General features: G+C 39.0%; 1 protein-coding gene across 1 annotated transcript in view; it reads right to left on the bottom strand.

The window, feature by feature from the left end:
* Positions 1 to 19,478, bottom strand: part of LOC141957464 (ethanolaminephosphotransferase 1-like) — a 58,038-nt gene that overhangs the window by 15,082 nt on the left and 23,478 nt on the right. The window contains exons 4-6 of the mRNA XM_074898994.1: positions 17,600 to 17,674; positions 12,827 to 13,095; positions 4,827 to 4,935 (exon numbers count right to left, since the gene is read on the bottom strand). Of these exons, the coding sequence (XP_074755095.1) occupies positions 4,827 to 4,935; positions 12,827 to 13,095; positions 17,600 to 17,674 (453 nt within the window). The remainder of the gene's footprint in view (positions 1 to 4,826; positions 4,936 to 12,826; positions 13,096 to 17,599; positions 17,675 to 19,478) is intronic.

Raw genomic sequence — 19,478 nt, 5'->3', positions numbered from 1 at the left:
GTCAAAGCCTGTCGGAGCAGTGGCATTTTGAAAACATATCACTTACTGTTTAATCATTGACATCAGTAAGGCAGAACTGTCAGCCACTTCCCAGTGGGAACTATAGGAAATCACTACAGAATGACTTACCCATATGAGGGAGAAACAATTTATAATTTGACCATGGCCTCCTAATCATTTTCTGACACTTAAAAAAGGGCAGGCTGCTGTCTAATTACCCACTGCAAGGACTTCTGTGTCCTCCTTTGATGCATATGATATAGGACACAGTGTAAGGACAAGGCACTGTTTCAGATGGATAACTGTGCCTTCCCACTGTGACAGAATTCAAATACTTAGCATGTTTCAAATGTTGTGGCTTGGTCTCATCATTACTTTTTTTTTTTTTATTTTTGCTATTATGTTTTCATTTATGTATTTATTCCTCATTTTATGTACTTAAGTAGCTTAGAGGAGGAGTGAACCTCAAGGAACACACACTGCAAAAGTCAGCACAGAGCCCAATCCAATACACATCATAGGAAAAAATTCTGAATGCTTTGGCCCCATCTCTAAAAGAAAGTTCAAGTTTCAGATCTCTGACAGATGTTAGTACTCCATTCACATTTCATGTTCAAACTGTACTTTGAAAATTTGTCTCGGCTTTGACAGAGGCTTCAGTAGCCAGATCTGGGCACTGTTGACCTGATAAAGTGGACTCAAATGTGCCACTATGTCTGGATTACAGAACTGTCTGCCTCACATGCCACACACTGAAGGACAACCTACCCAGTCCATGCTTTAGTGATCCTTTAACCACAAGGCCTGTTCTTGTGGTTGCAATTAATATTGTGGAGAAGCAGGAATTTTTTCTGTGCATCCAGGAATCATTTTTCCAACGTAGCTTCCTAAGGAATTAAGCTGATGTGATAACACTTTGCTTGTTTGTGTGCATCCCACCATAACTTCTGAGCCCTCTGGTCAATTCTGAACAAATTTAATAAACTGAAAGAAACTTCCAGTAAGTTGCATGGAAATGAACAGTCAGGTAGAGGAAAACAGACATATAAATGTCTCCAGTGAGGAGAGAACTGCAGCCTCAATTCAAATTTTATTAGACGTTATAAAATCTGTCTCATTGAGATCAAGTATGAATGTCCCAAGAATGGGAAATGCTTCACTCAGAACATACACCTCTTACAGGTCATTTAATTGCAATGTGAGACAGAAACCATCATCAATTAGTAATGCTGCTCCCTGAACTACTGATGATTACCTGTCAGTGCAAATTTTCTTCTGAAGTCTATAGCATCATTTGTGGTACGAGACTTTATATGGGGAATTGACTGTTTTAAAATGCTTATTTGTAAATATTTTATATTGCTCTCAACCTGATAGCACGGTGACAGGGAATGCTAGGCATTCAGGATACCCTGGAGGGGAGAAAATAAATGATAGGTCTCACCCCAGCGCTGCCCTTTGAAGGGATCCTACTTAGCCAGATAATGCTATGGGACAATTGTGATTAAATCCCAAGAGAGGTTGCCAAGTGTCATCCACAGGAGCCTTGCTGAGAGCAGAAGTAATTAGTTCCAACTGAGGACACAGGCACATAACTTTAGAAAGGTCTAGCTGCTTTCATGCTAGGAGAGAAAAGGTATTTCTATCTAGTAGCCAGGACAACACACTCTGGAAACAGGAGTTTGTTTGGTGTGCAGCTAGGTGTGGTTTGGGTGTGCAGGATGGAATTGCATTCACTGACTATGAAAATTACAGGTTTCTGTTCGCTGGGTAGCTAAAAAATTCCCATAAAATACTATGCAGAAGTTTCTCTGCTTCACAGGGCAGTCCTCTGAGGCCACTGTTCAGCAGGCCAAGACTTGGCCTTCCTACAGGTGTTCACAGCGTGCTAGACAGTTGCCAGGGACATACATAAAGCTCTCTCTTGGGAGGCTTTCCTAGAACATCTTATCTAAACACCAGTATTGCTGCACTTCTATGTATATCTTTGTGTGTTCTGGCACCTGATAAAAATTCCATTATTCTCAGTGAGTGAGTGTCACCTGGTGAAACCACAGCTTCCTCTGAGGAGGTGCTTTTGCAGAGTTCATTCTTAGGTTATATGTGGGCTATTCTTTCTTTCTTTTTTTCCCCCCAGAAACTCGAAGAAAGACCTCTGAAAAACTCCACTCTCTTGCATCTTGTTTGGATTTCTTCCCACTACAGAAGGTACTAGCTAAAGACCAGCTGTTCTCAGAGAAGTAACGGCTCAGCAGCTGAACTGTTGTGTACAGAAACTGTTGTCTAAAAGCACAAAACGAATGCCAAATATTGATGGAGCAGCTACAGGTTCATCGTTAGAAGGACCACTAGTGACTACTAAATGCCATCAGATGGTTAAGGACAGCCAGTTATAGTTTAACAGCTCCTCCCGGAGTCCTGGGAAACTAACTCGTAAAAAGCATCGGAGGCCCACTACATCGCTTTGTTTCTTAACTAGCCACAAAGGCATTTAACTGAGCATGCCAGAGAGTGGGCTCACTGATACAGACAGATCTGCTGAGCAAGACACACTTGTGGCAGCCTTTCTAAGGGAGAGAATAATTTAATCTTCCTAGCTGTTCAGCCCTTGAGTGTAGGTTAGAACGATACTTTTTCTGCAGTCACAGTGGGGTCCTGCAATTTACTGCAAGCTTCTTAAAACTTTATAGATCTATATTCACTGCACACAGGCTATCCAGTGATAACCACCTTAATCACTACTGCTGAGCTCAGATTCAAACCTGTGGTGAAATGGCAGTGCTTTCTGGAGCAGCATGATCCCTGGTGGAAGGATTCTACTTTTTAAATATTTAAATTTAGTGTCTGTTTTTAAGAGATTTACTAAGCACTGTGACAATTTTGTAATATAGATTCAACCAAGATCACTTCTTGCATACTTTAAACCCATATTTAACTACATTAAGCTGCAATAGTTGCTCTGTTAATGGCATTGTGGATAGTGTGCAAGAGACAATGTTTTTAAAGAAATCTTTTTGTTCTTACTTACATCTACTGTGCTTGGGACAATGATGGAAGAAATACTCAATTCTCTGCTCACGGATCCATTCATGCAAGTGTACCACATGAGACAGACCAGTAGTTCTTTATAATGTTAATGGCATAATCTATCAAACCTTGCTTTGCAGATGTTTTTGGTAAAGTATGAAAAAGGATGCTCACTTCTGCAGATCTGATGACATTGTCATTGTTCCCTACCACAAACCTTCCTAACATGCTGAACTGTTTGAATTAAACCTTCATCCATGGCTTCCCAAGCGCAAAGAGAAGCCATCAGTGTACTCACTGAATGGGCTGTCATGTGCCTTAGTGACGGGAACAAAAGCAGCGATGTGTGCAGCACAGAACGAGCATGTTCAACGGACTAGCCCATGCTAGCACCTAACGCCAACGCAGGCCTAACCTGATGTTTCTGGGCAAGCCAGCATCCACTTCTCCTGGCCCTATGGTGCTCCTCTGAGAGCACAAATCACCCCTAGCCCTCAGCGCCCTGCCAGCCACCAGAGGGCATGTCGTAGCTACACCTCTCTCAAGCTGAGTAATTCGTTGAATACTGAAAAGGCAACCACTGGGTTTTTTTTTCCCCTTCCTTTCTTTCCTTTCCTCAGAGTGCTTAAACCAGGCCTGACAAGAAAAAGACTCAACAATCTGGGTTACACATGGTCAGTTTTATACTCTAGGTAAAGCACAAGGACTGTTAAAACCACATCCTTGTCCATGCTGCTCATTAGAAAGCACAGCCTGATTGCAGGGTCCTTTCCAATCTGGGAATTCTGGGAGGCACTGCTGAAGCTGGGGGCAGAACCTGCTGAAGACCTCACCACGGGAAAGGGTGGTGACAGCATGTGTCAATGCGGTGGACTCAAAGGTGCGCCCCTAAAATGCTCAGATGGCTCCTAGTTAAGAGTTGGTGTTGGGTGAGCACCTACATTTAAGTCCTACATTTGGCTCAAGGGGTGAAGATGTTTCTTGGGATATAAGTCTAGACTATTGGTGTCAGACAGGTTTTTTGGTGTCCTCATCACTTGCATACTCACATAAAAATTCCTAAAATTTATATGCTAATTTCTTCATCTTCCAAGCAACACACCAAAGCCATTTTTCATCCACACATTTTTAGCTAAGACTACCTTGGTTTTAACTCATTAAAATGTAAGTGCTCTTGTTCCCAGTCCAGCTATAGCAGTTGAAAAATGCTTTTTTCAAACTACACTGACAGTATCAAATAATGAGCAAATAGGCTATTGCTGTGTATGAAAAATGCATCACTTCTTTCTGCAAAGTAATTCTAAAGAAGATCTTAGAAACCAGCTGGCTCTTTTTCAGGTTTACAGTTGTGCTTCCTGTCCCTTTATTCCTCCCATCTATAATGTTTTGGAGCATAGTGTGCTGCAGGCCAAAACATTAAACTTATAAAATATGTAAAATGTGTAAAAATGTAAAATATGTAAAAATGTGAACAACATTTTACCTGAGTGACACGAGGAGTTCCTGAGACTTTGAGACCCAGCCAGCCAGCACACAGTACTGAACTGTACATGCATATAAGAAACATTTTTGGTATTATTTGTGTACCATAGATAGTAATTCAGTAATTCATGTTTCCAAGATGACCTACTTTTTTTAAAAGTTTTCCAGTATCAGCCCTTTTAATCAGCTCTATTCATGTGGAGTTTTTGGACTAACCAACACTCACAAAGGGAAAAAGAAATATGAAGGAAATATAAGAAATATCTAATCAAAATAATTAAAAAGTAGTACAGTTCTACATGGATCTAGCCACTTACCTATAAGCAACATTACTAATGCGTCTGTAATGTAATAACCAAACAGGAAAGGCTTCTGCCAGACTTCCACACCAACAGCACCGGTGAGCAGATATGCTGCTATTAATACCTATAGAAAAAGGACAACATATTTTCAATCCTTTACTTCTAAAGGCACAGAATTTCACTTATCTAACACAAATGCAAGAATAAAAAAAAAAAATGTTGTTTTCCTTCATGTCCACTTTATAAGACCTTATGCTTCATCCAAAAAAATTACTTCTAAACAGTGAAGCAGCTTCCAGGATCACCAACAAAATTATTAGCAATGTGTGAAATACAGCAAGCAACTTTTCTGCTAATGTGTGCATCTGTTTGCATGTGGCGAGTATTACTAACACACTTTTTCAAAGCACCCAATTTCTAAGTCACTTCTTAAAGCCAGGTCTTTCCACTGCAAATGCACTTTGTTGTATTTGCATACAGACTTCAGAATTAGCAATGTGGCTGGTTTTGCAGCTCAGTCACCTGAACTGATCATATCAGAATAACTGAGAGGGGAAAAAAGTCACCTGAAATAATAAAAAAAATAAAATTGAATATGAAGAAATAAGAAGGGGAGGGCAGCTGAAATCTTCTCTGATTTTTGATTTGTTTGACAGATAGCATCATTACAGGACACAAAAAGAAACAAGCAGTCAAACTTTATTAGGAGTCAAACACAAGACTCCATGAGTCACTTAACATGCTGAAGTGCCACCAGTTCCAGTAGTGATGTAAATGTAGTTTCTACTCTCTTGTCAGAGTTAATTCTGTGACCCAGCTGAGGTCAGAAGTCTTAATGCAATCAAAACCCTACAGCTCCTATAACTGTAACATTCACACCCATTGTACTGCTTGCAGCAGCACTGCCTACTGACAGCTTATGGCATAAATTGTTGAAGTTTTACCAGTTTTAATGTATAACATGATAATGCAGTACTGAACATGATACAACGATTCCCAAGCCCTTGTGCCCTTAATCCCAGCTGCTCAAGGGACCCCCCTCTCCTTTGAAACCTGTTTCCTGCCTTAGCCCAGGCCACCCACCCCCTGCGGCCCCTTCTGCTGCTGGCACCCAGCTAGCGGGACTGCGGCCCCACTCCTTCTCTAGGCTATTTTGTTCTCAGCTGTTTAGTTTTGCTGTAGGACTCGTAAGGTGCTGTATGTTTCATGATAGGTTTCAATGTCCTAAACTATTCTAAACTTGGATTAAGAACAAATTGCGAACATTTACTTTAGCTCTAAATTAAAGCAAATGTGTTAATTATAATCCCATTTAGAAGACTGCATATTCATCTATTTATTTCCAGGTAACATTCAGTAACCTTTATATTTTCTATTCAATACAGCTTCTCAGTCTGGGATGACAAATATTTTCCAGCTTTACCTCTATGATAGATTTTACTACTTTAGCTTTTTTAAATATTAATTTTTTACTATGTTGGTTTTTTCTTCATTTTTAACATCAATAAATACATTTCAACCCTTCTATTAAATTAAAGGTACACTGAAAATCTCTTTTTTAGATAACAGGCTGTTTAAGATCACAGATTAGCAGCAGAACAGAACACTAATGTGGCTTAAACTCCCTAGTACATGTAGATATCACTATATTTGGCTTCACTTACTTCTATGTATCTAAATTCAAGATTCTTGCCCTATCAGTATGTAGCTTTTAAAGAATTTTTCTTGAATGTGGCAGTGCAGAACTGGATGTTTGAATTGCCTCTGCAAGAACAAGCAGCACACCAGATCTGCAATGGAGAAGAGCAGGCACTAGTATCAGAGTTACATCTTAGGCCATTGAAGACAGCGAGTCAAATTTTGGTCTAAATTAAGAACATGTACAATGGGTTTTGCAATCAACTACAACAGAACTAACAGTTGGCTTTCTGAAGAAATTGCATTATGTTATCTGTAAGACATGACGGATGGACTCCTGGACCCATCAAAGTTGATGGCAAAACTCCAACTGGCTTTGGTGGAGCCTGAATTTACCCTCACACATTGAATTTTGCACAGACTTTTTTGGCATGTGATAAAAGACGAACTTCAGTATCATCCGTTATTACAGTCAGTACTTTTGGCAGTGCAGTCCTGAGTATCACTGTCAGATGTCAGCACACCTCTAGGAAGAGGAGTGTCGATGCAAAGGGCTCTCTCAGGGGAATCTCCTGCCCTGGGATTTGGTGATGCAGCACTCACAGGTTGAGATTGTCTCTTATTTAACAGATGTGGTGTATAAAAAAAAACAAGCCTTGGCTGCAAATTTTTGATGTTTTTCAAGGACTCTTAACTTTGACTTCACTGAGGCAGTCTCAAAGACCTCCTTTAGAAAGCAGGAAGGATGAGAAAATGGTTGTGTACCTTGAGCTAAGCTATATTATCAAAAACTGAAGATTGTCAAAACTATTAGACAAAAGCTAAGTATGTTAATCAGCTGTATAAATGTTTTTTAAAGGCACTGCTGGTAAAAAAAAAAAAAAAAAAAAAAAAAAAAGACATAAAGCAGTGCTCCTAAGTACAACTGAGTAATTCTACATAAGAAAAGATGGCCAGGTTTTTTACTCATCTCTCCAGCACTGGCTTTAGTACTTTTCAGATATAAATGTAGCCTTTAGCAAGTAAAAATAATTGCAACCTTTTGTAAAATGACAAGTCAAAATTAAATAACACAAGTAAGGACTATATAGCAAGTTAGTGTCAGATGTATAAAATCTTGGATTCCAACTCACTGCAGCATCTGACCAGGGAAATTTTTGGGTTGCCAATGCCTTATCTATGAGGAGGAGAAGTACTTATGCAGGCAAAAACCTGGAAATACATGATGTTAATTTGTAGGCCCTTTGATATGGCCGAACAGCAGGACAGCTGGCTTCTGAGCAAGGGCTCCCTATCTTGTCACAATTTTGTAAATCACAGCAGCGTAGTCACCTTTATCCCTCTGTAAAATCAGAATACTTCTTTAATGTGGCATTGGGAAAATTCTACATAACCATAAGGCCATGTAACTCCTCAAAATCTCCTAGCTTCTAGCCTTTTAACTGTTCTCTAAAACACCTGATTTTTAAAATCACCACCTTTTTAATGTCTTTCTACTACTGCAGGTGTAAGATTTGTCACCAAAATATTCCAGATTGTGTGTGTGCATTCATACATTTTTTTTTCCCTAATGATTTACCATTTCTGTTTTAAACACAAGCACATTGAGTATGCTGTATGATGCACTACACAGGAAAAAAAAAAATCAAACATTTTCTCATCTTTAAAAACAATATTCTGCCTATGCTTTTTAATTCTTTATGATTCAAAAAAAAACCCCAACATTAATTTTACTGTAATATTATATTTCACCAGCATTTTCCAATAGCATTAATTGTTCATGTGTTGAAATATTTTCCATTAATACAGTGCTCTGTATCACTGAACATCTAGAGAGCAAGTAATTTAAAATACAAGGCTACTTTTTTCCTCTGAAAATAAAGGTGACACTTGCCTAAAAAAGGAAAAACTTAACAATTTCCTACAAGTGACTTCAGCAGGAGTTAAGATTTAGCACGGTGTGTAATTTTTCCATTTAAATATTATCTCAGTATTTTTTCTTCCAATTAATAAAGGTGGCAAGTTTAGCCTATAAAAACAGTTTTCATATATCTTAAAAAGGTGATTTTGCATTTAGACATGCAGTATGTGTGATAGGTAAACAGCTAAAGGCACATGGAAGTCTAATTAACCAAGAAATGTTTGAGTAGAATCATAATCAAATGGTTAAGAATGAAGCAATCTGCTGCAGAAAGAGCCTGTGCACCGCAGGTTCTTCTGTTTGAATTTCACATGGATACACTGTGGGGTTTCCCTCAGATAACCGAGTACCGAGTTTGGTTTCCAGCTGTGTCAGGAGGCCACTGGAAGCAGACACCATGGCCTGGCCAGCACTGCTTCCACACCACTATCAGTTCTTTTACTTCAACAGTTCCAGTGTGTTCCTACCTTTGGAACTAAATAATAATCAATATTATTTCTTCCCAAGAAAGGCTATGCTTTCCATGTCAAATCAGAAAAACTCCGAAAGTTTCTATCTTAGAAGGTAAAAGAAAGTAAAAGAAAAAAGATTCTGAACCCTGATAACGTGGCCAAAGAACGACACATTTGTGTCTTCATTTTTCTTTTTAATAGAGACCTTTTTTTGCCCCTCAGAAGAGATGGAAGCTTTTAAAAGATGCGATGTGCACTTGCATTGCTTAGGATTTCTCTGCCAGCTCCTGGAACACTGGCTGGCACAGTACTTCCCAGGAAAAGGCTATATGAAACATTTCAGCATGAGTTTGTAAACTGCATGTCTAAAGAAAACCTGGTATATGGCATTCAAAAAAACCCTTCCCCTGTTTTGACTGAAAGGAAGGAAAAAAGTAAGTTCTACAATGTTTCAGTTGCTACCTGCAACATATACTTCATTTATTCTGAGTTTCAAGGCAAGCAGAGTGTTCTCCCTGAGAATCTAGGTGGGACCATCCAAAGTCATGGGGCAGAACCATCTGGGAAAGCATCTCAAACCAAAAACCCGAGGCTTATGGTCCAAGCACCCATGTCTTCAGGCAAAACTGTATATAGGATTTCTGGTCATTCCCTCCTTACAAGGCTAGGGCAGGGCCAGAGAGAGCTGCCTATTGCCTTTCATATTTGCTGCTTGTGCTTTTTTCCAGCTTCCCCTGAGCTGGGGAGAGTGAGGGGAAGAGGCATGGAATTGTCTGGGTCACTCCAACTCTCACACAGCTCTTATTGTCACTTCTAAACTTTTATTTAAGAATATAAAGGGTACCTCCCTGTTACACTTCAGGCAGAATCGATGTAAGCAGATGTATCACCACATCATATTAAGGGAAAATGAACATTTTGTTCTCCTACTAAGAACTCAAGTGCAGCAGCTTACAAAAAGCAACAGCAGTTTTAGGGAAGTACTTCATTAGAGGAATATTAAAATTTTCAGGAGAAAAAATAGTTTTTTAAACAATCCAGAGGACGAAAAATTAATACATGGCAGGAAATCCTTCTCAGGAAAGCTTTGTCTTTAGCAAGGTGGGGTTTTTTTTAGTCTTTTCTTCAGCCCATGACTACTGGGTTTGCGCTTACTTGAAAGTGTAAGAAAATTGTCTAGGTGACACGGTATAAAGAGGTTCCTCTCCCTGCATCTTTTTCTGCCCACAGAGGAGTCAGCAGGAGATAGCTCTTTGTGCTGGAGGGAGGAGAGAGGGGAAGAGTTTTCACTGCTGCAGATGCCTCCTCCTTGATCCACAAACATAACAGTCCTCTGACCAAGCATCTCTCAGACACATTAACAACCATTTTTCAAGTTTACACACCGCAGTTTCCTATAAATGACTGTCTGCTGTAATCAAAGCTAATTGGAGTGCCAATTACAGCCCAGCTAGCACAATTAGGTTACCAGTTCTGACGAGTCATCAAGTCACAGAAAAATGTGATCTGCATAAGTTCCACAAATTTCTCTATTTATAATGAGGTATTTTTTCATGAGGAACACCAGCTCTTTTTATACCACAGTTAACCCAGAGCCAGTGAGCGGGCTGTCTGTGTTTATATACAGTGGAGCTGACTCAGCAGCAGTGTTCTGGGAGCTACATACCAGTTAAGCTTTCATTAAGGTCAACAGTTATCTATTTGCACACTTATACTAATTACTGTATTTCCTGAGCTTTGTGGTGATAATGAAGTACAAAGTTCCTGGCTACCGTCAAATTTAAAAGTAGAAGCAGGGGACTAGACCACCTGAATATCTGACATACCAATGCAATAGCATCATGTTGTCGGTGAAATTATTGAAGACAGAGCAGAGAGGCACATTCGTGCAGCAATCCAGCTAGGAATGTCATGGAGGAAATAGTGAACTTAATGCTGGGAATCAGCCTGAAAGCAGTCTGAGTGTTTCTGCACTCTCTGCCTCTGAATGGGATTTAGGAATATCTGGCAGAGAAGTGGTGGGGGAAAAAAAACCCAGCAAGGGGAACATTACCTTTCTTGTTCATCGTAAGTCATTTGCTAATGTCCTCGGTATCCTCTCCAAGTAGCTGGAGATGAAGAGCTACCTTTAATAGGACACACATCATACAAAATTTGCTGAACGGGTTTACAGAACAAGAACAAGGCAATGTTTGTAGGGGAATTACGATCTTTTACTAGACTAGTTAGTACACTGGGAAAACAATATATTGTGTGTGAAATGTAGTTTGGACTAATGGAAAAAGTACTAAGCTTGATCTACAAAACCTGTCTTGTCTTTGTTCATAGGCAATCACAACTACAAAAGCTAATTTTTACAGATGGAAAAACTGACATATAGGCATTTCAACAGTACAGTCTTCCACCACTGTTAATGATTGTGATATAGAGCAACAAAAAATCTTTACATTTTTATGCTTAGCATTTTGGCTGTAGGCAAATTATCACAGAAGTTACTAGAAAGCGAGTGTGCAGGACAGCAATTCAACATCAGAGCGGAACAGGAAATAGCACTTGTTAGCACCTTGCATCCAAGTTAATCAAAGCAGTTTACAAACTCTACTGAAATTCAGCCTCACCACAAATCTGTCAGGCAGGGGAATGTTACTACCATTATTTCCCAGATGGGAAAGCAGTGACAGAGGCATAGGTCACTTAAAGGCACTGACAGAGTTAACTGTGCTGCTCTGCTAGTTGAGACCCACTCCCATATTTAACCACTAAAATAGTTCGGATGCTGTAGCAATCAAAAAGAGTTTTCTAAACATTCACATGTAGATCTACAGTGATCATCTGAGCAAAAAGTGAAATTGGTTTGAACACAGCTATTCTGTCCTGCTGGAAGAACTTCCCGAAGAAGCCTTACACAGACATGGCTGAAACTTGCAGACCAGCTGGCTGCCTAATGTCTTAGTCCTGAGCCAACTTCTTCTCCCAGAGCCTATTTTCTTAGGGGACGAAACAGATGTACCACAGCTGGACCACCACCTCTGAGTTGTTCTCAAACCACTGGATTCTGATTATGTTTACAGCAATACATCTGCAGCCATTAATTCAAATACTATATTTCCATTAAAACACGTATTTGAATATTTGTCAAACTTCTTTTCAATTATATATATTTGGCTGTACCTTTCATCTCATGCCTGTGACAGGAAGCTCAGAAGATTGGGACTGTGCTCTTCAGGCTGCAAAAGCCTGGCTATCTAAGAAACAGATAAGCCAGCCCAGAAATCCCAGTGCAGGGCCTTTGGCAGCGCAATGAGCTTGTTACTGCTGCTATTCGTTTGTGCACTGAGGCCACCACTCACCATGGTGCCCCGGGCATGTTTCTGAAGAGGTCCACCTCAAGGTAGGGCTGTAAGCCAGTCAAGTACTCAGCTGGGAACTGGCTGTGGACTGATATGTAATTCACATTACTGAAACCCATTCCCAGAGCAGAAACCTCTAATGGTAGGACCTTGGCTTTTTTTCAAGGGTAGAACTCACTTGACAACAGTTAATGCTCGCTGTATACATACAATGCTATTTCCATTACCCCATTTGATATAAGAAGTGGTATAACTAAAATTACTCTTAATAAATACAACTTGGACTATATCACATTGTGCCTTAGAGCCTAGTGTTGGTGGGAAAATCACTTATGGCTTCAGATAGCATAATAATCTTTGTTAATACCACAAATCAAATGGAGTTAAATGACATTCTCATGGGTGCTATCTGACTGCTAAGCTTGCTGCAAGCCTTTTTTTTATTGCAAGGCAATGAATCTCTGATGCTCAAGAGCATCCCTTTGTTGTAAATGCAGGAAATATTTCAGTTACTTTTAGAGTTATGCTATTTCCCATTCAAAATCTTGGCCAAATATATTTGTCTTGAATCTTTATTTTTCTATTTCTGTAATATTATGAAAACACTAACATAGTTAAAAAAATAAAACCAAAACAGAAATGATAACTACTTACCACTTGGCTGATATCGTATCCCCAAGGAAGAAAAAGAACTCCTGTGTTATATTTCTCCCAGTGTGAACACATAAAGTTAAACAAGACAATGCTTAAATATATATACATTGTATATACAGAAACTCCAGTCTTCCCATTGTCACGGGAACAGACAGAAAAAAAAGAAAGCACAAAAATGGAGGTAGCCCAGCTATCCAGCCCATGGTCAAATAATTCTCCCAGAGGAGTACTGGACTGAGTCCTTCGAGCATGTTTCCCATCTATGGAGTCTAGAAGAATTGGGAAAGGAAAAGAAATAAAGAATTAGAACACAACAAAAGGAGGAACTTTAGTCATGTACACTTCACTATTGCCATATATAACATATAAGATAAAATACATGGATGACAGCAAACTGAAACACAACTGTCCCTGCAGTACCAACATGTTAGGACTGCTCATAAAATATTTGCTTCAGTTATCAGATAATTCTTCTGTCCTCACCTTAGCTCTTGAACTAAATGCTACCTTCCTTACAAGCTTTAGAAAGACATTTATAATTACTTGTCCACAGTGGTCTTCAAAGACTTTCATGTCAGTCCCTGCAAACAGTTTCTCGAGGAAACTTCTGAAAAGTATCCACAGGGCTTCTCAGCCATCCATTGGTGTTGTGGACCCTCTGAGACTTCAGACCACTTGTGGGGTAGATTCACTAAGGCATTTACATATTCATTTGTGTATGTGCCTACATAAGATATTTTAAATAGTCTTTCAGTTGAAATTAGGATACAATAGCCAGCAGTGGGCCCAAGTGGCCAAAAAGGCCAATGGCATCCTGGCTTGTATCTACTAGTCTTGCTCGCCCAGAAATAGCATGGCCAGCAAGACTAGGGAGGTGATCATTCTCCTGTACTCAGCACTGGTCAGGCCGCACCTCGAATATTGTGGGTTTTGAGCCCCTCACTACAAGACCGACCTTGAGGTACTGCAGCGCATCCAAAGAATGGCAACGAAGCTGGTGAAGGGTCTGGAGCACAAGTCCTATGAGGAGCAGCTGAGGGAACTGGGGTTGTTTAGCCTGGAGACAAGGAGGCTGAGGGGAGACCTTATCCCTTTCTACAACCACCTGAAAGGAGGTTGTAGTGAGGTGGGTGTCAGTCTCTTTTCCCCAGTAACAAGTGAGAAGACAACAGGAAATGGCTTCAAGTAGTTCCAGAGGAGGTTTAGATGGGCTATTAGAAAAAATTTCTTCACCAGAAGTGTTAACAAGCATTGGAATAGGCTGCCCAAGGAAGTGGTTGAGTCACCATCCCTGGAGGTATTTAAAAGTTGTGCAGATGTGGTGTTTAGGGACATGGTTTAGTGGTGGACTTGGCAGTGTTAGGTTAATGGTTGGACCAGATGATCTTAAAGGTCTTTTCCAACCTAAATGATTCTATGATTCTAAGAATACCTTACTGTTAAAGTAAATTATGTGTGGATCACTTTCAATACTTAAGTGCTTGAAAGATGCCCAAACACTGTACTGGATCTCACTCTGAGGATGCATTTGGATAACGTGGTTTGAGTCGATCCGAGAGTTCACTGCTGTTGAACAGGGGAGGACCTGCAGCCTGCTCAGCTGGTGGAAAGACAGTAAATGTTACATTTTCTTCTGGGTCACTGAACAGAACTGGTGCTGTGAACGGTACAAAAACCAAGGGAGATGGCACAAGGGAGGGGCAGTGAATGCAGGGGGGAGGAGGAGGAGGAAGAAGGTCTAGCAGCTGTAACCTTTCTTAGCTGTATTGTCAAACCATCCCTTACTTTCTGAGACTGTGCTGGGGAGAAATAGAAATATTTATTTCTTAAAGTTAAGTGTAAATATGCATGATGAACCTCTTAGGAAAACGGAACAAACCTTACAGATTACTTATTGTTATCCTGAATCTGAAAATAACATGGAGAAATGTTATCTTTTTAATGTTACTTGGAAGGTATATAACAATTATTAGCTATTGATAGCATTAGTAACCCAAAACTGACTAGAGATACAACTCAGCAGAGTGAGACCAAAGACTCCACAGCTGCTATAGATCATACACTACTTACTTCTCCAGATTATTTGGCAGTACTCTGAGTTGTGTTTAATGTAAATATACTTCAGGGATCTAAACCAGGATAACATGGAATTTCATTTTGTACAGATTTTAGACTATCTCCCTATTGTAATACCTAAACAGCTGTGAGATATTCTCTGCTCAAATACAAATCTCTTGAGCCAGTTCTCACAACTCTAAAAATTAAAATCTCATAGAGGATTTCAAACATGGCTTGCCCCCTTCTACAGCCACATTCTCTTTCCATTAACATTACCACTGAATTGTCAGCATCTTACTGAAATGTGTAGAAAGAAAACTGTAAGTTTGAAGTTACTTGAATAGTGTTGCTATAAATGTAGAAATACTTGAATAGCGTTACTGTAAATGTAGAAATTCTTTGGTCTGTTAAAGGATGCTTCTGAAATTTAAGTAGCAAATAGGTATGTAAACATCCCTGAACAGTTTATGGGCTTTTGTATTTCAGGAACACCTATCCCAAATCAGAGACTATTCAGTTATAGGGGTAATACTTTTTGAAAGTGAGAATGATAGAAGATTTGTCTATTCATAATTATTTTAGGCTGCCACAAAAGAATATTCACATTAGATGATACTAAAATATGTACATCACATTGAAAGAGTGGTTTTAATTTTGCAAAGAAGAGGCTTATAATGGTGTCATGAAATACAGTACTTATAACAGGCATGGAGAAAAATACAGAAACTGTATAGTACATACATAAAATTGGATTTTCACAAATTTTTACACACATTTTCCATGTGGTTTCACTAGCTTTTTAACAGACTGGAAATATTTTTTGTTTTAGGTTTCAGTTTGAAATAATTCACTCCAAAAATGGTGTATGTTCAATAATGGACATACACTGTCCCACACTTCCATTGCTTTAGAATTCTTATATTATGATTTTGTCTCATAAAGGTTCATGAGTCTTCAGTTTTATTAAAGTTTATATAACTTAAATAGTTGAATTCGCACTCCATTTTATAGAAAAGGAAAAGATACCAAACCACCTTAACAAAGGGGGGGAAAAAAGAGCAGCATGCTAGGGAAGTTGAAGAGAGTAACTGTGTCATTAAAAAGAAGCTGAGAGAGATTAAAGCTGCATATTTGGTTAGTTATTATGGCTCTTTGCAGTCTTCCAAAGGGAAAACTTCGGACATGCAGAATTAAATCTGAGACTAAATATTTCATGAAGTGGCTTGGACAGCAGACATAAAATCTACATATACATCAGCTCATTATAGCTTTGACTGTCAACATCATATTCCTTGTCTTCCAAGTATTAGGAACTATAGGTCTCACTGGCAAATAACATCTACATTAAGAATCTCAGAAGCTGAATTTCCAGTGAAATTTCTGTGGTATCATACAGTAACAGCTCCAATATGTAATTCTTATTTATGAAACAATAGCCACTTCATTAAATTCCATACAATTACATAAAGAATGGTTTGCACAAAAGAAACTGCTGCTTCTGCTAATGATTAGAAAGAGCTGTTAAGGAAATATGACTGGTAGTCAGCTTCAAGGGACAGTTGTCCCAGTGATTTTTGTGGTACAAATATAAAGAAATTCTGGACAAAATAATTTTGGCACAAACTCACCACTTAAATAGAAATGCCAAGGCATTTACAATGCAGAGAGAGATGTCTGCACAAGGCGATATCCCAGATTAATCAGAGGTCTGATACCAAAAGTCGCCATCATCTTTGCACAACACTGTACTGTACATCTAGAACACATTTATATCTAGCTTGGATATCTTAAGTATGGCACAGAAATGTATGGCTACAGTCTGCAACGCAGGGCCTTATAACAACCAGCTCCAAAGAGAGGGTACATTTATACAGCACAGTCCATGTAAATGTACTACCTTGAGTCACCGCCAGATTAACTCTGTTGCACCATGTTGTGGAGAGACTACTTTGGAATGAGTTAGCTTTGGAAGAGAAAACAAAAAAGTCATGCTAATGTGAATCTCACTCCCAGATCTGCATCATTTCAGGTCTATGCCTTCACACCACTGCACAGTAAGGTGCAATGTACCTAAAAATACAGTCCTGGTATGATATAAAAAGTAAAAATGGAATATAAAACTGCAACTGAGGTATAGGTATTACAGGAGAAAAACAGCAATAGGAAAGAAAAGAAATTATACTTCACCTCCATAAGAAGCTCAGGCCTGTCACCATGTTCATACCATCTCTCCTGACACATGCCACAAGCACTGAAGTGCCTAACAGTTTAAAACACAATGCTATACTCATTTTCCTTTTTCTCTGCTTTTCCCTTTATTTCCCCTGTCTTCGAAAGCACCCTCTGCTAATGCAGAGTATCAGGGAGCTTCTCAGAATGTCATCGTTGGGACCCAAAGGTTTTTATGAAACCCAATAGCAATGACTGCTGCTACATAACGATTTCCACTGTTCCTCTAAAACAATTTGAACTTTGAAGAAAGATGAGAGCTACAGTCATAGAATAATATGCAATTAAAAATGCTGTTGCTTGAGGTGTTTTTTTTAAGTCTTATGGATGTTTTTTGGTGTGGGGTTTTTTCATCTCAGAGAACTGTTTTGGAGAGAGATCAATAATTTACCCAAGATACCTCTTCATCTCAATATCATCACTAGTGAACTAGTAGATAAACTACATGAAGAGATCAGGCGTGTAAATTATTTCATTGTACTTTACCTAAAGCGTAAGCACAAAAGGTCGTAAAAGCACTGAACAGCCACACCCAAGTGGGAACAAGTCCAGGACTGGTACCTGAAATAAATTGGGTAGTGAGTCAGTGTAACAGTGGTTAACATCAAAGAAATCCACCAAGATATGCATATATGTATGAACAAGCTGCCACTGATTAGCCCACTACATCAAACAGATTGAAATAGTTGTTGAAACAGTCAAGCAAGGAGCAGGCTTGAATGTGTTTACACTGTAAAGGAGAGAAGATAAGGCACAGGGGTTTTGGTCCTGAAATTACTCTAGTATTGCACAAAATAATGATAGTAACTAGGCAAAAAATTTCACAGGTATTGGAAACGCTATCTGTCTAAAAATTAGTTCATGTTTATGTAATATCTAAAGACAAAAAAAAAAAAAAGTAGTTTTAAAGCATGATCATTATTGTTAGCTCTTTGTGTAGCACTCTTACCACACAGATCTGAAAAAGGAAATTTTTGTCCTCAGGCTAGGACAGATATTAGCACCCTTTATTTTCCCTTGAGAAAAATGGAAAAGAAAGATGAATTGGACAGAACCCAGCGTTCCATTATTGCTCTGCTGATAGCAATAACCCCACAATTATTGTTGCTCTTTTGAAGAAATCAATCCTTTTTCCAAAGAGTGCTATATTTAACTTAAACCTAAGCCAATAAGGATTATGCCAGCACTAAAAAACTGTAAGTGCAAAGCACTCTCAGCTTTCTGGTATTTGGCACCAAACACAGGGAATACCTGCACCCAGAGGTGAGTCCTTGCTGAACAAGGAGGTGCCAGTATCTAAAGAAGTGCCCTGACCACCTTTCTCTCAACGTCTCATCTTGCACTCTGAAAGCAAAGATGACAATTCCTGACTCCTAGCTGCAATTTTTTTCAAACTGTAGAATGAAAACCAGCTGTCCAGGAAATTAAGTCTTTTGTTTCTGATCTTAGGTATGGGATTGATATATGATACTCAAAAGGCTCATTAGGCTGCATGAACGTTTTCAATCAATTGAGAAATGATGGACACTGTTCTTGTGTGAAATCAAGAAGAGGCTCGCAAACGACACAAAGGCCTCAACTCTAACAGACTTAATCACCATTTCAAATGTCTTCAAGTTCAATGCGTATCTACAGGGAATGTGTCAAGATAAAATTATGCCATTAGAAGATCTGTGCTGGATGCTCTTTTATTGAACACTTAGTAAATATCGGCTGCACTGATAAAATACCACACATTTAAGGATAAGGCCAGATAACTACATAACATGCTGGTCCTGAAAACTTAAATGTTCATAGAGGATTATTTTTGAAACAAAACTGCTAACAAGTATCCCTGCCTCTAGAATTGTTGTGATAAATACAGAAAGGGCATCTCCTGAACCTAACCACAGGCATAAAGGCAGCAAAAAAAAACCCCAACATAATTGTTTCAGGAAATGAAAGTGTTAAATCTTCACCAAATTGCCTAGTTTAAAGAAAAGCAAAGACTTTTATATATTAATCACCTGGGAGATGCTTACTACTTTCTGTAGGCTCCAACAGCTCGTCTGGGAAGCCCAGAACTGAACATGCCCTGCACTCAGGAACAATCATCTTCAAAAAGCTTTTGACTTGATCTGCCATGATGGACTTGGACTTTGAAAGTCATAATTTCAAGACACATTTATTTAGAAATTATTTCTTCTTTGTCTAGAAGCAGTCTTTAATGGGGGACTGAAATAATGAAAGGGAAGTTAACTTATTCAGGCATCAATTTAGGTATTAGAAAACATGAAAACAATGAAAATTTTATGAAGAACATTAGTGTAGTTTTTGGCTGTGTATATAAATCCTGGAATACACTTCAAATAAAATTAGATATTAA

The sequence above is a fragment of the Athene noctua genome, chromosome 2 (assembly GCF_965140245.1).
Source record: "Athene noctua chromosome 2, bAthNoc1.hap1.1, whole genome shotgun sequence".
Lineage (NCBI taxonomy): Eukaryota > Metazoa > Chordata > Aves > Strigiformes > Strigidae > Athene > Athene noctua.
Note: the sequence above shows the minus strand (reverse complement) of the source record. Positions and strands in the feature narration are given on the sequence as shown.